This window comes from Geotrypetes seraphini, chromosome 16 (assembly GCF_902459505.1).
Source record: "Geotrypetes seraphini chromosome 16, aGeoSer1.1, whole genome shotgun sequence".
Classification (NCBI taxonomy): domain Eukaryota; kingdom Metazoa; phylum Chordata; class Amphibia; order Gymnophiona; family Dermophiidae; genus Geotrypetes; species Geotrypetes seraphini.
This window is the reverse complement of record NC_047099.1, coordinates 17,098,965-17,120,419: the sequence shown is the minus strand read 5'-3', so window position 1 is coordinate 17,120,419 and position 21,455 is coordinate 17,098,965. Positions and strand designations below refer to the sequence as shown.

The window sequence follows — 21,455 nt, the reverse complement described above, 5'->3', positions numbered from 1 at the left end:
CTATGATCCTGGTGATCCTGCTGGCCACATCCTTCACTCTTGCACCAGGCAGGCAGGTAACCAGTCAATCCCCTCTTCCTCCTGCGGTGTGGCTGTCCACATTGCGTATGATGGAATCTCCAACGATGATCCCTATCTTCTTTATTCCGGGGTTCCTTGGGGGTCGTAAGTCTGTATCCATGGCTTAGGACTTGTCGTCCTTCTTCTGTGGTGTATCCCCAGATGATTTCTCATTTTTGCTGAGTGTGTGGTCAGCCTCGACCTCTCCGTCAATTGTGTTGGTGCCTCCTTCCATATCGCCTGGGCCTTCTTCCTGGGTTGTTTGGGTACTGATCTCTAGCCCTGGGACCTCCACAAGTTGCTGATGGGCTTCTTCAATGAATCTCTCCAATTCCTCGATCGCTTCGCTGGTACTGGACTCCACCAGTAACTTCTCCTGCTTGCGGTTTTCTTCTTTCATGGCGAGGAGTTCTTCTAGTTCTATCACAGTTCCTTCCAGCAACCGGACTTGCTGTTTCAGGCTATCCAGCTCCTTGCATCGACTGCAAACGTATGCCCTAGTCCCCGAGAGGAGATAGTCATACATATTGCAACCGGTGCAGAAGACTGGAAAGCACATCTTCTGACTTCCGTGGGTGATCGTATCCTGTTCTCCTTCTGAGTTGTCTGTGCTTTTATGTGAGTCTTCTGTCCCAGTCGTCTGTGTGTGTCCTACTTCCTGGTAGCTGTCTCCCTTGTTGGTTGGGAGTCTGCTGGTGTTGCTGAGTTCTTCTGTGAAGTGCTTGTTATATGTGTGTGTTGTGTGGCTAGGTAAACCCCCCCCCCCAAAAAAAAAACCCATAGTAACTTATGTTATGGGGCTCTCTGTTAGATGGCCTTGCTTCCTGGCTCCTTCTTGAGGCTTCTTCGCAAAGGCGCGGTGCTCGCCTTCGCTGCGCGCCGAATGGCTGCGTGCCGTTGGCTCCCCCCTTTTAAGGGGGAGTCTGGTCGCACTGCTGGTGATGCGTTGGGGGTGGGCGTAGCTCCCTCTCGCCTACCCCATGCTGCCTGCTTCTTCCTTTCTCCTCTGCGCTCCGATTCTCTGCCTCAGCGCTGCCCCTACTCTCCTCCGGTGCCTTCTGCCTCCTGCACCGGCTGTAAGTTCTGCCGCGGTCTCCTCCTTTAAGGGGGAGTCCGGTCGCGCTGCTGGTGACGCGTTGGGGGTGGGCAATGACCGAGTTCCAACGTCCAGGAAGTTTCATTATTCCATCCAAGACACTGTTTTTGTTCAGTTGCGGAATGGCTCGGGTACCAGCGGAAGAAAGCTCTTCCAGAGGTGCAAAACAATGTCCATGCAAAGGTTGTTTCAATTTTGGAAAAAGATCTTAGTCTGGTGGACTCATGTCTGGACTCCCAGGTAACACCTCCCAGCCATATTCACGTAGTTTTTCAATGATGAGTGGAGAGCTCCATCTTCCCCACAACCAAAACAATTTCGATGAGCTCAATCAATAGTCAAAGAAATGATGATTTTTGCTTATGATCATGAAGGTATCATCATCACAGACAAAATTCCATGTGGAAGAAGTGTCATAGCAGTGTATTATTGTGATTTTTTGCGAATAAAGCACAAAACCCGACCTTAGTTGCTCTTGGCTGGGCCACTCATTCTTCACGAAAACACTCGCCCGCACATAGGGAATGTTACTGAGAAACTACACAAATACGGCTGGGAGGTGTTACCTTATCATGCTCCCTACAGTCCAGATATGAGACCACCAGTCTTTGACCTTTTTCCAAAGTTGAAACAACCTATGCGTGGACATCGTTTTGCATCTTTGGAAGAGATTTCTTCCGTTGGTACCTGAGCCATTCAGCAACTGAACTAAAACAGTGTCTTGGATGGAATAATGAAGCTTCCTGGACGTTGGGACTCTTGTCATTGCAAAGCAGGGAGACTATATTGAAGGATTGTAAAGCAATACTTGAAAAAAAATAAATAAATAAAACGTGTAAATTTAAAAAAATGATCTGGCAAGGAGCAGCTAAACTCCAGAGCATAACTGTTTCGAATTATCTCCAGCACCCACTGATTGGCCGTGATCTCTGCCCACTTTGGATAAAACTCACGCAGACGGGCACCCATCAAAACCAGAGGGGGTGAAGGCAAGGCGTCACTGGGCAGCACAGGCAGCGGGGACACAGACGGAGGAATTCCCAGATCCCCACCGGGCCCCCATAAAGGACTGAATGTGCTGGAAGAAACAGCCCTATGAAGACCAGGAGATCAGAAAGAAGTGGCCTCTCATCAAGGGCATAGCCGGCGGAAATCACGCAAGCGCCCTCAAGCAGTGCCACCCCGCGCCAGCGGCCTAGCTTTGTCTTCAAGCAAATGAGGCACTTTAGAATCAGTTAAGGTCTGAACCAACTTGTCCAAATCTTCTCCAAACAAGAAAGACCTCCTAAAGGGGAATTTCATCAGCTTAGCCTTGGATGCCGCATCCGCAAACCATACCCGAAGCCACAAGGTACAACACGCAGCTACCTCAAGAGCCATAGACTTGGCCGAAGCTCGCAACAGGGCATACATGGCATCCGAGAGCTAAGAAGCACCCATCTCAATCTTGGCTACTTCCTGCTCTACTAAATCCTCGTTATCAGTCTCATGGTTTAGGATACACTCAGCCCACTGAAAACAAGCCCGAGCCACACATCACCACCTGGACCGCCAGGGCAGTAACATCAAAACTCCGTTTAAGGAGGGACTCCAACATATGCTCCTCAGGGTCCCTCAAAGCAGAACTGTCCTCAACAGGCACAGTATGCCGCTTTGCGATGGCCGAGACCATCGCGTCTACCACAGGTGACTTTAAGGTGTCAGTTGGGCCATGGAACGCGCAAAGCGAAAAAGGGGCCTCCGGCACCTGACACTGTGCAAGCACAATATCCCAAATATCCTGATGCACAGGAAAAGAGCAGGAAGCCGAGCGGATCTCCCGAAGCAAGAGATTCACCACACCGAAGAGACCTGAAGAATAAACTCTTGAAGCTCGTCCCACTGAAAAATATGCACCACAGATGAGTCCTCAACAGCCGACGGAAGCGCAAAACCACCACTAATGGAATCCATTCCCCCATGAGGATCCTGGTGGTCACCCCAAAGGTACAGATCCTCATCAACTAAATCCTGCTCCTCCTGATAAAAGTCATCGTTCCAAGAGACCCGCGGCCGCTTGGATGAGAAAGGAGTAGAGGGGGACAAAACTGATGTGGATTGGGGCCGAACTGTACAGGACGTCGAGGGCTTTCTATGTGGAAACTCGGTGATATATAAACACTTTGGTTTACGAGCAATTTTCAAGTTTATTAAAAATTTGATAAAACGCTAATCATAAATTCTAAGCATTTTACAATAAAGCTTTAAAAAGTCCAGTTAACATAACTTTACTTACATGAGACAAAAGGATAGTGGGGAGAAATACAATTTGAAAGAAAGAGAGAACAATTAAGGATAATCACAAGGGGAAAGGGAAAAATCAATTTTGATGTGGAAAATGAGCAAGGAAGGTCCCATAGGTCAATTAACAGTCATAGGCATCTTTAAATAAGAAGCTTTTGAGGCCATCCTTGAATTATGCTCACAAACCAAGGTTCTACTGTATTTAATTTCATTCGCACTAAGGAGGCCCAATCTTGGACTCTTAAGATGCAAGAGCTGGTATCCACTATTAAATTACTTAAAGAAGGGCCAACTTCAAGTAAGATGAGATGTCATCTGCATAAGTAAAAATCGATTCTGTTGAAAATAGTTTCAAGTACTTTAACATAACCTTGAGGTTCTTCACAAACGCCCAAGTGGCTGCCCTGCAAATCTCCTCAGGAGAAACAGCTGTTGATTCGGCCCACTCTTGTGGAGTGAACCTTCACCCCAAGGGGAGGCTTCTTCCCCACTGACACATAAGCAGCGGAAATTGCCGCTAGGATCCATCTAGAGATGGTAGCCTTAGAAGCGGGTCGGCCCCCACCGGGCAGGACCCGACAGAACAAAAAGATAGTCCGAAAGACTTCCAAGTATTTCAGAAGGAGATGCCTCAAGTCCAGGAACTGCAAAAGTCTGTGCTTGGACTTGGAACCCGAGGGAACAAAGGCAGGCAGCTGAACTTCCTGATTCACATGGAATACAGAGACCACCTTCAGAAGAAAAGAAGGAACCGTCCTCAAGATGACCACAGAATCATAGAAAGGGATTCTCTGCACACGAGAGCTTGGAGCTCCGAGACCCTACGTGCAGAAATGACTGCTACAAGGAAGACAGTCTTGATAGTGAGATATTTCAGAGAGACCCGATCCAGGCGAGCCGGCGAGTGGAGAACCAAGTCAGATTCCACATGGGACAAGGCAGCTGCAGAGGAGGCCGCAACCACCCCCCGCAAAAAGCAGACAACGTCCGGGTGGGACACTAGCGAATCCCTGAGTGAAGAGGGACCTAAACACGAAAGACCTGAAATCTGAACACAAAGGGAAGAAACCACAAGTCCCTTCCTGATGCCAGCTTGCAAGAATTCCAGGACCTGTGTCACTGAAGGAGCCGAGGGATCCACTCAAGCCCTTTCACACCCAGCCTGAAACACCTCCAGGCCTTCGCATAGGCTGCCACAGTGGACATTTTCGTGTACTCTGGAGTAACATAGCGATGACCGCGGTCAAAAAGCCCCTGGCTGTCAATGCCACACGCTCAAGAGCCAAGCGGTAAGCCAAAGTGGTCCGGAACTTGGAGCGCAATGGGCCGCCCTGAAAGAGAAAGAATGGCAGGCAAGCTTAAACAAGCATGCAAGGAGATCATTACCTCAGGAGCTGACAAAATTGGATTTTAAGTCTTCTGACTGCCTCACCTGCCTAGTCACCCCAGTCAGTGATTACCAGAACCTTCGGAAGAATCATGGAAGGTGCATAGACCAGTTCCGATCCCAGGCATGCCTCCACGGAACCATGCAGCCTGTGCTCTACCCCTTAGCGGATGAACCCGGAGTGAGTCAGTGCCCGATCCCGGAGCCCTGATCTGGCATGTAGGCTGTCTAGGGGGCTTACTGCAGTGGCAGGGAACCCCCCGGATGCAGACAGAAAAGTCTGCAATCTCCTGCTGTAGGATGTCCCCGCAGGATGAATCCACAGCACTAGGGAAGGATCTTTGCCAAATATCAAATAAAACACTAGAATTTGCTAAATAAAGCATGAGCAAAAGAGATGAGTCCTACAGCAGGGCTGTAGGAAATGAAATTGATTTTCAAGGGGAATGTCCCAGGAGATGACCACAGTAGGAGGGGTCAGTCTTTGGTTTGAGTTCCCTATAGTTCAGGGCTGGAAGGGATTGATAACTTGTTCAGACTACAGAGAGATTGTACAAGAATAATGGATTCAATCAGTTTTGTTACTAAGTAATGATAATGAGCAGAAATAGTCGGATCTAATTGAATTTTTCAGCAATGGAGTACAAGTACAATATGGCCCACGTCCATTGAAAAATAACCACTAGTAAGTAAATAGTTTATTAAAGCTGTTAACCAAGATGCTGAATAGGAAGGAATACTGAAAAAAATGTAAGCCGGAAAAGGGTCAAGTAAACATTTTTATGACCAAATTTTGCACAAAGTGAAAGTAGTTAGAGAGAAAATAACTTATTAATGAAGACCCACATCCAACATCCTAAAGAGAAGATGGAAAATTAGTGTAAGAACTGTTGAAATAACAGTGTTTTCATACATTTACAGAAAATATGGAAGGAGAGAAGAGTTCAAATTAAATGCCAATTAGCTAATCATGTAACGCATGTAACTAACGTTATTCTATAACTGGGCAAAGATACCATTAATAGAATTTGGGGGTAAATATGTGTGCGCACACAGTTAGTCATGTGTGAGGGAGCAGTTAGGTGCATGATATTTCCTGGATGTTTGAGGCAGATGCTAGTCTTGTGGGAGAAAGGAGGTAGTTACCTGGGGGGAATTGGTGAGCTGATAACTGGGAAGTCTCGATTCCCAGGTCCGGGAACTCCAGCAATGAACAGTTTCTTGGGTGGTGAATCCATTTCTGCACCTCCTGGGAAGAAAGGTAAGAAAAGATGTAGTGATTTGAGAGAAAAAAAAAAAAGAGAGACAGACATGGGATATAAAGACAGAAATCGTACCAAAAAAAAATAATCAGAGGCAAGAGTGAGCTATGCGAGGCGCTAGGGGAGCGGAGAAGCGCCAGCACAGCTGAAGGAGGCATCGGGGTAGCGGCGAGAGTAGCTCCGCCCACCCCCATCGCGTCAGCAGCTTGCGACCGGGCTCCTCCATAAAAGGAGGCGAGCCAACGGGCGCTGCTGCTGCTAGCACTGCACGAGGCAGAGGCAGGCATCGGAGAGGAGGGGAGAGCAGAAAGGAGGCAAGGGTGAGCTGTGCGAGGCGCTAGGGGAGCGGAGAAGCGCCAGCACAGCTGAAGGAGGCATCGGGGTAGCGGCGAGAGTAGCTCCGCCCACCCCCATCGCGTCAGCAGCTTGCGACCGGGCTCCTCCATAAAAGGAGGCGAGCCAACGGCGCGCAGCCATTCGGCGCGCGGCAAAGGCGAGCAGCAAAGGCGCTCGCCTTAGCGAGAGCGCCTTTGCGAAGAGCCTTTGCGAAGAGCCCAATCCAGGGCAACAGGACACTGTAGGGCAAATCCTTTATTCCAGACACTCTATTGCTCAGATCTCTCTAATAACCTAACTTTTCAACTTTACCCCTCAGAGGCCCTAAGCTCACATACTCTTATACTACCTCTCATACTCTCACATTTACTCTCTCTCATACTCTCACACTACTACTATCTCTCATACTACCTCTCACACTCTCACATTTACTCTCTCTCTTACTCTCATACTATCTCTTATACTCTCACATTTACTCTCTCTCTTACTCTCATACTATCTCTTATACTCTCACATTTACTCTCTCCCTTTTTGTTGTTATGGCAGGGCGAACAAGGAGTATGAAACCTACAAACAAGGTCGGCATCCCCTGCATGGAGGTAATCCGGGAGATGACCTCAGCCTACGCACAGACGGAGGAGAACACAGCACCGGGAAAGGACGTCTCCGTGCAGACCGAGGCCATCCCACAGCAGTACATTACGGCCTCTACACAGACAGAGGAGATCGGCCAGGATGACGACATCGTGCAGGAACTAAGAAGCCTCAGGGAGGAGGTGAAACGTCTGAGAGGCATCAGAGAGGATGAGGCCTATATAGATGGGATAGTGCAGGAACTATCCCAAATCTCAGAACGAGCCATGACGGATCTCCCATGATGACTCCAGGGCCGTCGTCAAAGAAACCAACTGTTGCAGTTCAGGAGATGGATGGAGACACTGACTCCTGGCAGTTAGTGACCTCCTCCACAGGTAAACGTAGGAGACCCTCCCCCCCATTCACAATCTCTTCACCTTCTCACTCTTTCTCTCACCAGGGCAGCTCCACATCGACTCCACATCTGAGCCTGAAGAACAGATTCCAGGTCTTGCAGGAAGAGACTACCGACGCAGATATGGACCAGGATCAGCACACATCTCCATCTCCGGGCACAATGGATCGACACCCCCAAAAGAAGCGTAGAGTAATAGTCATTGGGGACTCCATGTTGAGGGGCACCGAGGGACCAATATGCAGACCGGATATGCAGTCGAGGGAGGTCTGCTGTCTGCCCGGAGCCAGAATAAGAGATGTGACCACCTGTCTCGATAGACTTCTCAGGCCCCAGGACCACTTCCCCATGCTGCTTATCCACGTAGGAACGAATGACACTGCCAAGAACACCCTGGAGGACATAACTACAGACTTCGGAGCACTGGGAAAGAGACTGAAACAGACAGGAGCACAGGTAGTATTCTCTTCCATTCTTCCTGTTAGGGGCAGAGGAAGGGGCAGGGACGAACGCATCCAGAAGACGAATGAGTGGCTGCAACGATGGTGCCAGGAAATGAACTTCGGATTCCTGAATCACAGAGAGGCATTACAGGGACTACAGGGATCAGACGGACTCCACCTGACCAACAGAGGTAAGAATGTCTTCGGACACAGACTAGCCCGCCTACTTCGAAGGGCTTTAAACTAGGTAAGTCGGGGGAGGGTACCCATTTTTACACCGGAGCAGTAAGTAACAATCCTGATGTGGCAAACCAAAACTCCGCTTTCAAGTCTGAGGTAAGTACCCTTAATGCAAAAGAATCGCTAGGAGATACTTTAACTCCAATGGGTGGCTCACTACAGGAGCTTAAAAATCAGAAAGAGTGGAGAGCTATGAATGTTAACGCACGCAGCCTAGGGAATAAATTTTTAGAACTAGAAACAGAAATAGTTAATGCAGATCTAGACGTAGTAGCAATATCCGAAAAATGGTTCACAGACTCTCATGGGTGGGATATAACTATACCAGGATACAACCTGCTTCGGCAAGACAGAGAGGGTAAGTTAGGAGGTGGGGTAGCACTTTACATCAAAGAGAACATCAAGACAACCAGGATCACGGATGTCAAGTATACTGGGGAATCCATCTGGGTAAACCTGGCCAGAGGCGGAGAAAAATGCCTATACCTTGGTGTGGTATACAGACCCCCAAGACAATCGGAGGACAAGGACACAGAATTAATTGAAGACATGGAGAATATCACCTTACGAGGGGACGTAGTTCTGTTAGGAGACTTCAACATGTCTGATGTAGACTGGAACACACTCTCAGCGACAACTTGTGATAGCAGAAGGATATTAACGTCCATGAAGGGAGTATGGCTCAAACAACTGGTACTAGAGCCCACAAGGGCCCAGGCCATCCTGGACCTGGTACTTACGAACGGGGAAAGCGTCTCGGAGGTCTCGGTGGGAGAAACGCTAGCCACCAGTGACCATAACATGGGATGGTTTAACCTTAAGAAAGGCTTCCCTAGTTCACAAACAAAAACAAGGGTACTCAATTTCCGGGGCACTGACTTCACACGCATGGGAGATTTCATCTATCAGACACTGCAGGTTCAAAAAGTGACTGATAATGTGGAAGCTAAGTGGTCAACCTTGAAATCGATCCTTCATGAGGCAACTATCCGCTACATAAAATCGGTAACCAAACAACAAAGGAAAAAGAAACCCCAATGGTTCACAGATGAGGTCTCGTACCTAGTCAAGGAGAAGAAAAAAGCATTTCTCTCATACAAACGCACCGGGGAAAAAGAAGCTAACATTGAATACAGGACAAAGTCTGCAGCGGTCAAAACAGCAGTCAGGGAGGCCAAACTTCGAACGGAAGAAACTCTAGCGAAGAACATTAAGAAAGGGGACAAATCTTTCTTCAGATACATTAGCGACAGGAAAAAGAACGCAAACGGGATAGTACGCCTTAGAACGCCAAACGGGAATTATGCGGAAACAGATTCCGATAAAGCCAAAATACTGAATGATTACTTCTGTTCAGTCTTTACATGCGAGGCACCGGGCCACGGGCCACAGCTGGAAGCAAAGCAAAGCATGGAAGACCCATTTCAGAATTTTGAGTTCACACCAGCTGATGTTTACAGAGAACTGTCAGGACTCAAGGTGAACAAAGCCATGGGACCGGACAATTTGCACCCAAGAGTGCTCAGAGAGCTATGCGATATTTTGGCGGAACCGTTAGCCGTGCTCTTCAATCTCTCCCTGAGAACGGGGAGAGTCCCCCTGGACTGGAAAACTGCCAACGTTGTTCCTCTGCACAAGAAGGGTTGCAGAGCGGAGGCTGCGAATTACAGACCAGTGAGTCTCACATCAATAGTGTGTAAACTCATGGAAATCCTACTTAAAGGCAAACTGGACACAATACTGGATGAGGGGAATCTGAGGGATCCCTGCCAACATGGATTCACTAGGGGCAGGTCATGCCAGTCCAATCTTATCAGCTTCTTTGACTGGGTGACAGGAAAGCTGGACTTGGGAGAGTCTCTGGACATAGTGTACTTGGATTTCAGTAAAGCCTTTGACAGTGTCCCATACCGTAGACTATTAAACAAGATGAAATCAATGGGGTTAGGTGAGAAACTAACTGCATGGGTCAAGGAGTGGCTGAGTGGAAGACTTCAGAGGGTGGTGGTCAATGGCACCCTCTCTGAGACATCGGAAGTGACTAGCGGAGTGCCGCAGGGCTCAGTCCTGGGACCATCCCTTTTCAACATATTCATAAGGGACTTGACCCGAGGGCTTCAGGGTAAAGTAGCACTGTTTGCCAACGACGCCAAACTGTGTAATATAGTAGGTGAAAGCAATCTCAAAGATAGTATGATGCAGGATCTGATCACATTGGAAAACTGGTCCTCAACATGACAGCTGGGCTTCAACGTTAGAAGTGTAAGGTCATGCATTTCGGTAGCAGAAATCCATGCAGAACATACACCTTGAATGGAGAAATACTAGCTAAGACTTCAGAAGAACGGGACTTGGGAGTGATCATCAGCGCAGACATGAAGGCTGCCAAACAAGTAGAGAAGGCCTCATCCAAGGCAAGACAAATGATGGGATGTATCAATAGAAGCTTCGTCAGCCGCAAACCAAAAGTCATAATGCCACTCTACAGAACCATGGTGAGACCTCATCTGGAATACTGTGTGCAATTCTGGAGGCCACATTACCGGAAAGATGTGCTTCGAGCTGAGTCGGTCCAGCGGATGGCCACTAGGATGGTCGCTGGACTCAAGGGTCTCTCATACGAAGAAAGACTGGGCAAGCTGCAGCTCTATACCCTAGAGGAGCGCAGGGAAAGGGGTGACATGATCGAGACATTCAAGTACGTCACAGGTCGTGTAGAGGTGGAAAACGATATATTCTTTCCCAAGGGACCCTCGGTCACAAGGGGGCACCCGCTCAAACTCAGAGGAGGGAAATTTAGTGGTGACATCAGGAAGTATTTCTTCACAGAAAGGGTGATAGATCACTGGAACAAACTTCCGGTGCAGGTGATCAAGGCCACCAGTGTGCTCGACTTTAAGAATAAATAGGACATCCAGTGGGATCCCTACGACGGTCGAGTTAAGGAACTAAGTCATTAGCACTCAGACTTAATAGGGTGGGTAAATGGAGTGGGCAGACTTGATGGGCTGTGGCCCTTTTCTGCCGTCATCTTTCTATGTTTCTAAAGGGGCAGGAAGGCAAAGAAAGAGACACTGGACAGAAAGAGGACAAAAGAGAAAAGCAGACAAAGAATTTTAGGCTGAAGCAGAGTTGATAACAGAAGCCAAAACTTGCTCAAGCTAAGCTGTGCTTTAAGACTGAATACAGAGACTTGAAAGGAAATGCTATAGAGATGCAAGACTAGTAAAGATGCTACAATCAGGATAAGCTAAAAACACACACACAAAAAAAAAAAGTTGAGTCAGTTGGGGTCTGCAGCAACGGTTTCCAAGCCTGTCTTAGAGGACCCCATCCAACTGGGTTTCCAAGATATCCAAAATGAATATGCATAAGATAGAATAGAGGCAGTGCGCATGGAGATCTATGTAAATGCAAGGGTAGTTTGAAAAGTTTAAGAACATAAGAAGTTGCCTCCACTGGGTCAGACCAGCGGTCCATCGTGCCCAGCGGTCCGCTCCCGCGGTGGCCCATCAAGTCAACGACCTGTGAAATGGTTTCTGACTATTTCTGTAACCTACCTCCACTTATATCCGTACCCCTCAATCCCCTTTTCTTTCAGGAACCTATCTAGACCCTCCTTGAACCCCTGTAGCGTGCTCTGGCCTATCACAGCCTTCGGGAGCGCGTTCCATGTGTCCACCACCCTCTGAGTGAAAAAGAACTTCCTAGCATTTGTTCTAAACCTGTCCTTTTTCAATTTCTCCGAGTGCCCCCTTGTACTTGTGGCTCCCCACAGCCTGAAGAATCTGTCCCTGTCCACCTTCTCTATGCTCTTCATGATTTTGAAGGTTTCTATCATGTCTCCTCTAAGTCTCCGTTTTTCCAGGGAGAATAGCCCCAGCATTTCCAGTCTGTCAGCGTATGAGAAGTTTTCCATTCCCTTTATCAGTTTTGTCACTCTTCTCTGGACTCCCTCAAGTACCGCCATGTCCTTTTTGAGGTACGGCGACCAGTACTGGACACGGTACTCCAGATGTGGGCGCACCATTGCACAATACAGCGGCAAAATGACTTCCTTCGTCCTGGTCGTGATACCCTTTTTGATGATACCCAACATTCTGTTCGCTTTCCTTGAGGCTGTCGCACACTGTGCTGATGCTTTCAGTGTTGTGTCCACCATCACCCCCAGGTCTCTTTCAAGGTTGCTCACCCCCAGCAATGATCCCCCCATTTTATAGTTGAACATCGGGTTCTTTTTCCCTTCATGCATTTCTCAGTGTTAAAACTCATTTGCCATTTTCTTGCCCAGTCTTCCAATCTCGTTAAGTCCCTTTGCAGGTCTTCACAGTCTTCCTTGGTTCTAACCTTGCTGTAGAGTTTGGTGTCGTCCGCAAATTTAATAACCTCACAGTTCGTCCCTGTCTCCAAGTCATTAATAAATATATTGAACAGGAGTGGTCCCAGAACCGACCCCTGTGGGACTCCACTCGTGACCCATCGCCATTCTGAGTAATGGCCCTTTACTCCAACCCTTTGTTTCCTGCCTGCCAGCCAGTGTTTGATCCATCGGTGGATATCCCCTTGCACCCCATGGTTCCACAGCTTCTTTAGCAGCCGTTCGTGGGGTACCTTGTCGAAGGCTTTTTGGAAGTCCAGGTAAATGATGTCTATGGATTCCCCTTTATCCATCTGGCTGTTTATTCCCTCAAAGAAGTGCAGCAAGTTTGATAAAAAAGCAAGTTAAAACAATGTAGTCTCCATCAAGGGCTATACAGTTTCCAGTTTTTTTTGTAATCTATTTTTCCTACGATATGAAAAAACTGGAAACTTGCTGGACTAACCGCCGGATTCTGTAACCAATGCTCTTAAGTGTATAGCCCTCTATGGAGACTACATTTTTTAACTTGTTTTTTAGATAGCTCTAAGTCAAATAAATGTTGGCATTGTCATCTCGAAGCAGGGATCATTTATTATTCTACTGTCCATTCATTTTGGCATTTTGGAGATCGATTTGGGGCTAAATAAATTGTTTGTTAGAAAATCCTTTGGCTTTATCCTATGATACTATTTTATTTGGAATGTCACTGAGGAAGAAAAGTCAAATTTCTGCAAAGAATAATAAACTATTACTTATTATGACAGGAGTTGCCATTCAGCAGATTACATTTAATTGGAAAAACTGGAATAGATTAAATTACAGTTTTTGGTGGAATTCACTGTGTCATATTAAATTACAGTTTTTGGTGGAATTCACTGTGTCATATATATAAGATTTGGAGGCCACTGACAGAGTATTGTAATGAATAAAATATAATTTTTCCCTAGTTGGTATAATTGTACAGAGATGGGGGTGGGGGGGTGGGAGGAAGTTTAATTATATACTGATGGGTTGGATTAATAGAAAATAATATATATATGTAATCACATGTGTAATAATAGGGTTGGGAAGGAGGGATTTATTTTTAATTGTGAAATTAATAATGGTAGATACTCAAGTGATATTGTATAAGTTTAATTGTTATTTTTTGACACACTTGTTGTAAGATGAAAAAATGAATAAAGTATATATATTTTTTTAAAAACCTTGCGTTTTTACCAAACTTTTCAAACCACCCTCGTATATTTCAGGCATATTCATTGTGGCTATCGTGAAAAAAATGAGCTTCTGGGGTGGGGTCCCCCAAAACAGATTTGGGAGCCTCTGGTCCATAGCATATCAGGAAGTAATTTGGGTAAATGAGATTTGGATTCTAGATTTACTTACTCACCTCTCCATATCTGAGCTCAAAAAGAATTATACTGTAGGTATTTCCCTATCCCCTGAAGGCTTATGTATTCATTTATTTATTTAAAAAAATTTCAATTCCACCTATTAACTAGGCGGATTACAAGTTGAACATACATAAATGACATAACAAAAAATAAATATTCAAATAACAATACTAAAATACAAACTTAACAGTCAATAAAAAAGTCCTAGGAGATGAATACATCAAAGCAGTGGTTCTCATCAATAGAAGGCTTTAACGAATAAGTATGTTTTCAGTAGTTTTTTTGAATGATCTAAAATTGGAACAATCTAAGATGCACCTGAGGCAAGAGAGTGAAGTGACTTGCCAAAGGGAACAAGCAGCTGAATCAGTGGGAGATGCAATCCTGACTACCCTGGGTTAGGGTTATTGCTTAGGAGACAGGGATAAGTTTAAGCATTAGACTTACGGTTAAGACTTACGGTTTTGCTTAGGAGTCAGGGATAAGTTTAAGCATTAGACTCACGGTTAAGTTATTTGTTTAGAAGTTAAGATTAAGGTGGAAGTTAAGGCTGGGGTTTACCATACAGGTTAGCGCTAGCAAAGCAATTACCTTCTTCCAGCAAACAGGCTAGGTAGTCAAATAAAACTGCAAGGTTTAGAATTTAGTTAAAGATACAGGTCATTCTTGCAGTTAGGCTTTTGGGTTGTGATTAGGAATTAAGATGCAAATTAGAGCTAGGTACCATCGCCATGCAACAAATGCATCAAGGTTAGAGAAGTGACTGCTATTCAAATCCAGGAGCACTGTTATTACCGTTTCTCTTCAGGGATCCCAAGGCAGGGGTTGAGACACCCAGTGTTACATGGGATCTGCAGAAGATACAAAGAGCTGGTTAGACACCATCTGATGGACCATGATGTCAGAAGGACTGGACTTTCTCCACCTCACCTGGGAAGTCGCTGCAGAGAATGAGGTGAGTAGCTGGGCATAATGCCAATTTTAGAATCACTTAGGGGCTGCATGAAAAAGAAAGAGAGAGAGATACCTAATACCGAAAAAAAATATAGAATTCATGTCCCCACCTTCACTAGATTCACCCTTCCTGTCAATTCCTGTCTCTACTTCTTCCTCCATCTACTTACCAAATCCTATCCACCCATTTGCCAAATCCTATCCAACAACACCCACATCAGCCTAATAATTCCAGTCCCACAATTCCTCCATCCACCTGCCAAATGTTATCCCACTGATATCTCTGTCACGTGCCTAATCATACCTTACATCTCTCAAATTTTCACCGCCTATTATGTTTGGTTTACTCACCATGTCACAGCTCTCGGGCCAGGCACCAATGCTCTCTAATGCTGCTGGGGCCTCCCTGTGAAGAGAGTGAGGCAGCTGAGAAACTAGATGGTATAGCGTACAAGGGAAAATTAGGTACTTACCTCAGTAATCTACTTTCTAGCACCTCTTGAACTCTTAGGTAGTCAATCCCTTCTCACGAGAGTTGTGTAGATAGCTTCATTAGTATTTTTTTTTTTGCTTCACTTTCCATCTCTCTAGGTCAGGGGTGCCCAAAAGGTTGATTGCGATCGACCAGTAGATCTCGAAGGCAACGCGAGTTAACTGCAGAGCATATCCCGGGCTCCGAGATAAGAATCAACGTTGCCTTCTGTTCCATCTGCTTCCCGACCCTGTAAAGAGGACGCTGAAGCACCGGGCCGACCAACCTTCCTCACTCGACGTCAATTCTGACGTCTGAGAGGAAGTTCCAGGCCAGCCAATCGCTGCCTGGCTGGCCCGGAATTTCCTCTCCGACTTTAGAATTGACGTTGGATGGGGAAGGTTAGTCAGCCCGGCGCTCCAGCATCATCTTTATGGCGGCGGCCTGTTCTCTGATGGAGGTGAAGGGCAGGGGAAAGAAAGAAAGGGGGGGTAGGGAGACAGAAAGAAAGACAAGGAGACAGACAGAAAGGGGGCATGGAGAGAGAAAGACAAGGAGATAGAAAGAAAGGGGACATGGAGAGAGAGACAGGGAGACAGAAAGAAAGTGGACATGGAGAGAGAAAGACAGGGAGACAGAAAGAAAGAAAGGGGGCATGGAGGGAGAAAAAAAGAAGGGGACATGGAGAAAGAAAGAAAGGGGGCAGGGAGACAGAAAGAAAGGGGGGCAGGGAGACAGAAATGGGAGGGGGCAAGGAGAGAGGAAGAAAAAGTTGAGGGAGGGAATGAGGTCTGGAGGAGAGGAAGAAAGAAGGGAAGAAATATTGGATGCACTGTCAGAAGAAGAAAGTGCAACCAGAGACTCATGAAATCACCAGACAACAAAGGTAGGAAAAATGATTTTATTTTCAATTTAGTGATCAAAATGTGTCCGTTTAGAGAATTTATGTCTGCTGTCTATATTTTGCACTATGGCCCCCTGTTACTAAACCGCAATAGCGGTTTTTAACACAGGGAGCCTATGAGCATCAAGAACAGCGCAGGGCATTCAGCGCAGCTCCCTGCACTAAAAACCGTTATCAAGGTTTAGTAAAAAGGGAAGGGGTATATTTGTCTATTTTTGTAAAGTTGTTACTGAGATGACATTCAAGTTTCAAGTTCAAGTTTCAAGTTTAATATGTTTTTGATTAATCGCTTCATCTAAATTCGAAGCGATGTACAATATGATAAAATACAATGTAAAAACAGAATCATAAAAGATAATACTAACAAGGTTAAAAAACAAATTTGACGAAACTGGAGACAAGAGGAAAGTATGGGGGAAAAGTTACATTTTGAATAAACATAAAGGGAAAGCACATAAGGGAGGGATAATGATAATAATTTTAAAAAGATAAAATTTGGTAGGAGAGTAAAATTGGAAATGAGACTTGAATGAAGTCATCTGCTTTGACCTCTTTGAAAACTCACGGAATATAAATATTTAACATTTTCTCTGCATACAGTGTGCTTTGTGTTTTTTTAAATATTGTGGGTAGATCATTTTGACTTGGTCATTTTAAAAGTATCTCGCAAGCCCAAAAAGTGTGGGCACCCCTGCTCTAGGCTGTCCTGTTATTCCTCAGTTCATATCAAAGCAGATGGTAAGCCCTAGAGAAAAGACTTAAGAGGAAGGGAAACAGGAACTTTCCCCAAGAAACAAGTCTATTCTGCTCATAACACATAACCCAAAATACTGAAAACCAGAAAAATTGAAGATATAAACATTTAAGCATATAATGAGATGGAATGAACTAGCCACCTACCCAAGTGCCACCTGCACTAATAGTTTTAGGGTTCTGAAGGATACTTCTTGAATACAATGAAGTAGCAGTGGGTTCCCTCTATCCTTGTCCTTATGGAATAAAGAAACGAAACACGTAAACCAGACTTCCTGGCTTGTCTGAGGCAGTATATAGGCTAATGAACATCTGACAGGGCGGGCTTCAGGAATGAGGTGCCTATTTACTAGAAAGAAGATTACCAAGGTAAGTACCTAATCTTCCCTTCTAGTGCAACAGGTACCTCGTTCCTGAACTCTCAGGACTTATCGAAGCAGTCCCTGCAATCTAGGGGGGAAAAGATGAGCCTGCTGATAGAATGGAGGATCTAAAGGCGATGTCCAATTTGGCCGCCATGTTCACTATGTAAAATTTTGTGAAAGTATGAAGAGAGGACCATGTGGTCGCTCTGCAAATCTCTTCAGGAGAGACTGCTGTAGCCTCCACCAGGAGGATGCTACTCCCCTAGTGGAATGCTCCCAATGTAGGCTGACGAAATGGCCACTTTGGAAGCTGGTTAACCCTTATGGTCCACACCTGCCAGCACATAGAGATGATCCAACAGTCAAAACTCATTCGTCACGTCTAGATAATGAATAAGCATTCTGCGAACATCTAGCAATTTCAGAACTTTAGCATCTCCTTGGATCCCAAGAAAGTGAAGGCAGGCAACCATACTTCCTGAGTGACATGAAAGAAAGAAGGTACAATATGCTGTATCATTCCTGACTCTGAAATTCTGAGAAAGGGTTCCTTGCAGGAGAGAGCCTACAGTCCGACACTCACCAAGCTGACACCACTAAAAACGCCATCTAACAATGAGGTCCAACAATGAAGCCTGCTCCAGCGGCTCACATGGAGCTTTAGCTAGTGCCCGCAGGACAAAATTAAGATTCCATGATGGAAAAGGGTGTCACACTGGAGGACGCAAAACCCCTTCAGAAACCTGGCCACATCCGAGTGTCCCTCCTGCAGGCATGCTAGGACCAAAGAAATTAGAGCTGAAACCAGATCCTCACTCTTCTATGCGCATCAGACCTGGAAACACTTCCAGATAAAGCATGACAAGGTGACAAAATTTATCACCATTCCTGTCCCCGCGGATAACAGTGGGAAGCAATCTTGCATCATTCTTTACTGTCTATCTCAAACTCAGTCCTTCCACACCAGCATTCTTCAATGCAAGGCTTGAGGGTCAGTTGTGGTATCTATTCATACTCTGATTCTACCCACTCTCCTCAAAGAATAACATGGGGATGGTTTCCCACGGTTATCTGCGGGGACAGGCTTTCACATAGGTGACTAAAGTTGACTCTTTCTTGGATCATAAGAGGGTGGCAATCACCCTGTCCGGATAGCCTTTATGTGCTATGGCTGTGTGATCAAGAGCCATGCCCTAAGCCCAAAGTGCTCCAGATTCTGCAGGGCAACTGGACCCTACATAAGCAATCCTAGATGGCACATGAGGCCGAGATCTTGGTCCCTCTTTAAATGTAAGAAGACTACATATCATGGATACCTTGGCCAGTCTGGCACCACTAGAACTACTAGCCCCGAGTGTGCGATTATCCTTTGCAGGATTCTGCCTAACATGGGCCATAGAGGGAAGACAAAGCAGCCCTGTCTTTGGCCATGGTTACCACATAATCCACTCCTGAGAAACTCTCCTGGCCTCCACCTCTGGATCAAGGTGCAATTTAGAGTGGCAGATCCGTGCTATGTAGGATGCCACTGCTTTCAATCCTGCAGCTACGGCTTCAGACTGTTTCTTAAGAACAAAACCAGCCGGTGGTCCTGGGTATCTTTCAACACCACTCCACCTTCGCTGGGGAGAGAGGTACACTTAAGTTACCTGGGTCACAAAGGAGTCCACCTTTGGTTGGACAAATAGCTAGTTAAATTCAGCATCCACTGGATAAAGCTTCGTCATGGCATTGGCCACCCAAAGGGTCCCCTTTGGAACCTCCCAATGGTCCATTATCATTTTAGATATGTCCTGCTGCAAAGGAAACCATGTAGTCTGAGCACTGCACAGTTGAGGTCGGTGGAATATCTATCTTTAATTCCTGAAGATTCCGTAATTATCTCCAAAAGTGCTGAGGGCTCGAACAGCCGGTGCATAGTTGGATCTTCTCCAAGATCCAGAGTCTCCACCCATTCTGGATCCGGTTCTTCCAGACCTGATGCAGAATTCCCTGCAACTGAGGACCCAGACTGCGGAAGTAAAGTCATGGAAGCTGAATCCATATCATCTCAGTCATTCTCTGACTAAACTGCCACCTTTTGCGCATCGCTTTATTGAGGAGGAAGTACACCCTGCGAGGGAGTGACCCCTGGTGCCAAGGGTTCCATGTGACTGTTGTTAAACAAATAGGCTTCATACAGCCTATTGATGAATTCTGGAGCAAAACTTTGCCCAGGACGCCCCAAGGTCCCTTGCGGTTGCTCCCTTGTCCTCTTCTGGGATTTTGCGGCAGATGCATGGCACAGCTTAGCTGGGGACACATGTTCGCTCTTTCCTGAATCTAACCAGGACTTTTGCCCTGGAGTTCGAGCCATCTGGGCACTTCCACCCCCAGGGGAACTAGAGGGGACTAAGCCTCCTGCCCCCTCCCACATGCCACTTGGCACATGAAACACAGACGGTCCTCAGCCCACAATCCAGAACTGGCATGAATCTGAAGTGTCCTGACTTCAGAAATCCATCCTACCTGCTTTTAAGCTAAATTGAGTGTTCTGAGGCAGATAGAGGCTTTTATTTCCAAATCAGGAAATCCAAGATGGCTGCCGCTACAGCAATTTTAGCACCAAAAAAGGCCCATTGGAGTCACACTAGGGGTCATAAAAAGGAAATTTTGAGATTTTAGGGGTAGGAGATCCTATCTCTAGCCCCAACACTCAAAAAGGAGAAATTAGGTCCTTATCTGCTAATTTTCTTTTTTAGTCTCTCCAGCTCACTGATGGGTAATAGTTCACCATGACCAGCAGGTGGAGACTGTGACACAAATCTTTGGCTGAAGTACAAGTGGGCTGTGCTTTCCCATATACAACCAGTCTGCCGAATAGCCAAGCAGAACTAAGAAACAAATAACTTAATTACAACAGCAACAACACTCCTAGAAGGAGCGAAAACAACTAACATATAGAAACACTGTTTTTACTGAATATGATAAGATGATGTCCCCACAGCTCACCAGCTATGCCAGATGAACCAAAAGGCTGCTCTTCTTTTTTTTTTTTTTTTGTAAGCTCCCCAACATACCAAAAAACACGAGATCCCGCCGAAAAAAATGCACTCTTCAAGCAAATTCTGAACACCATTGACAGGGCAGGGGGCTTTGCTGGTCTGGTGAAACTAAAAGAAAAAAAATTAGCAGGTAAGAACCTAATTTCTTCTTCTTTAATCGTCTCTCCAGACCGACATGGCTCACTGATGAGACATACTAAAGCAGTACCCATCATGGATTGGACCCCCGAAGGGCCACCACAAGCATACACTCCCTGAACACCGCATCCTGACATGTTTGAACATCCACATGATAGTGCCGCACAAAGGAATGGACAGAAGTCCATACCGCCGCTTAACAGATATCTACCAGAGGTACTAGGGAAGACTCTGCCCAAAAAGCTGCCTGACCCCAAGCAGAATGAGCTTTGAGAAATTCCGAACAGGCTTCTTAAGAAGATACGCTGAAGCTATAGTCTCTTTGATCCGGTGCACAATGGTAGCCTTGGACCCACAAGGAGGACAAAAAGACAATCTGACTTCTGGACCCATCTGGGTCTGCTGAACTTAAGAGCGAAGGACCCTACAAACAACCAATTTGCGCAACTGTCTCTGCTCCAAAGTGCCCTCCTGACCACCCAAGACTGGGAGGACCACAGACTGGTTGACATGAAAAGGCAAAACCACCTTCGGCAGAAAAGGAACCGACCGCAGCACGATGCGCTCCCTAGAAAACTCCAGGAAGGAAGGCCTACAAGAGAAAGCCTGCAGCTCGGAAACTCGTCTCGCAGAAGTAATGGCCACCAAGAAGGCCGCCTTAAGAGCAAGGTCCTTCAGCGTGCAGGAGCCCAGAGGCTCAAAAGGAAAGCTCACGAGCATGGACAACACCAGACTGAGATCCCAGGCTGGAACCGAAGGCCGAACAGAGACCAGAGCAATTTGGCCGCCCTCAAAAAATGAATCACATCCCACAAGAGGTCAAATGCCTACCATGCAGCAAACCACAAAAATGTAGACAAAGCCGCCACCTGACCCCAAAGAGAGGACCAGGCAAGGTCTCTGTCCAGGCTATCCTGCAAGAACTCTAAGATGTGAGGCAAAGAAGCACAAAGGGGAATCACACCCTGCATGG

The 21,455-nt window shown here is 46.3% G+C and overlaps 1 protein-coding gene across 3 annotated transcripts in view; it reads right to left on the bottom strand.

The window, feature by feature from the left end:
* The window catches only part of LOC117350242 (protein FAM122A-like), a 131,742-nt gene that overhangs the window by 36,372 nt on the left and 73,915 nt on the right, over positions 1-21,455 (bottom strand). For 2 of the 3 annotated variants that reach the window (XM_033924397.1, XM_033924396.1), the window contains exons 5-8: positions 15,158-15,212; positions 14,783-14,850; positions 14,648-14,703; positions 5,973-6,075 (exon numbers count right to left, since the gene is read on the bottom strand). In XM_033924397.1, coding sequence (XP_033780288.1) covers positions 5,973-6,075; positions 14,648-14,703; positions 14,783-14,850; positions 15,158-15,212 — 282 coding nt within the window. The remainder of the gene's footprint in view (positions 1-5,972; positions 6,076-14,647; positions 14,704-14,782; positions 14,851-15,157; positions 15,213-21,455) is intronic. The other variant, XM_033924398.1, reaches the window with a different exon arrangement.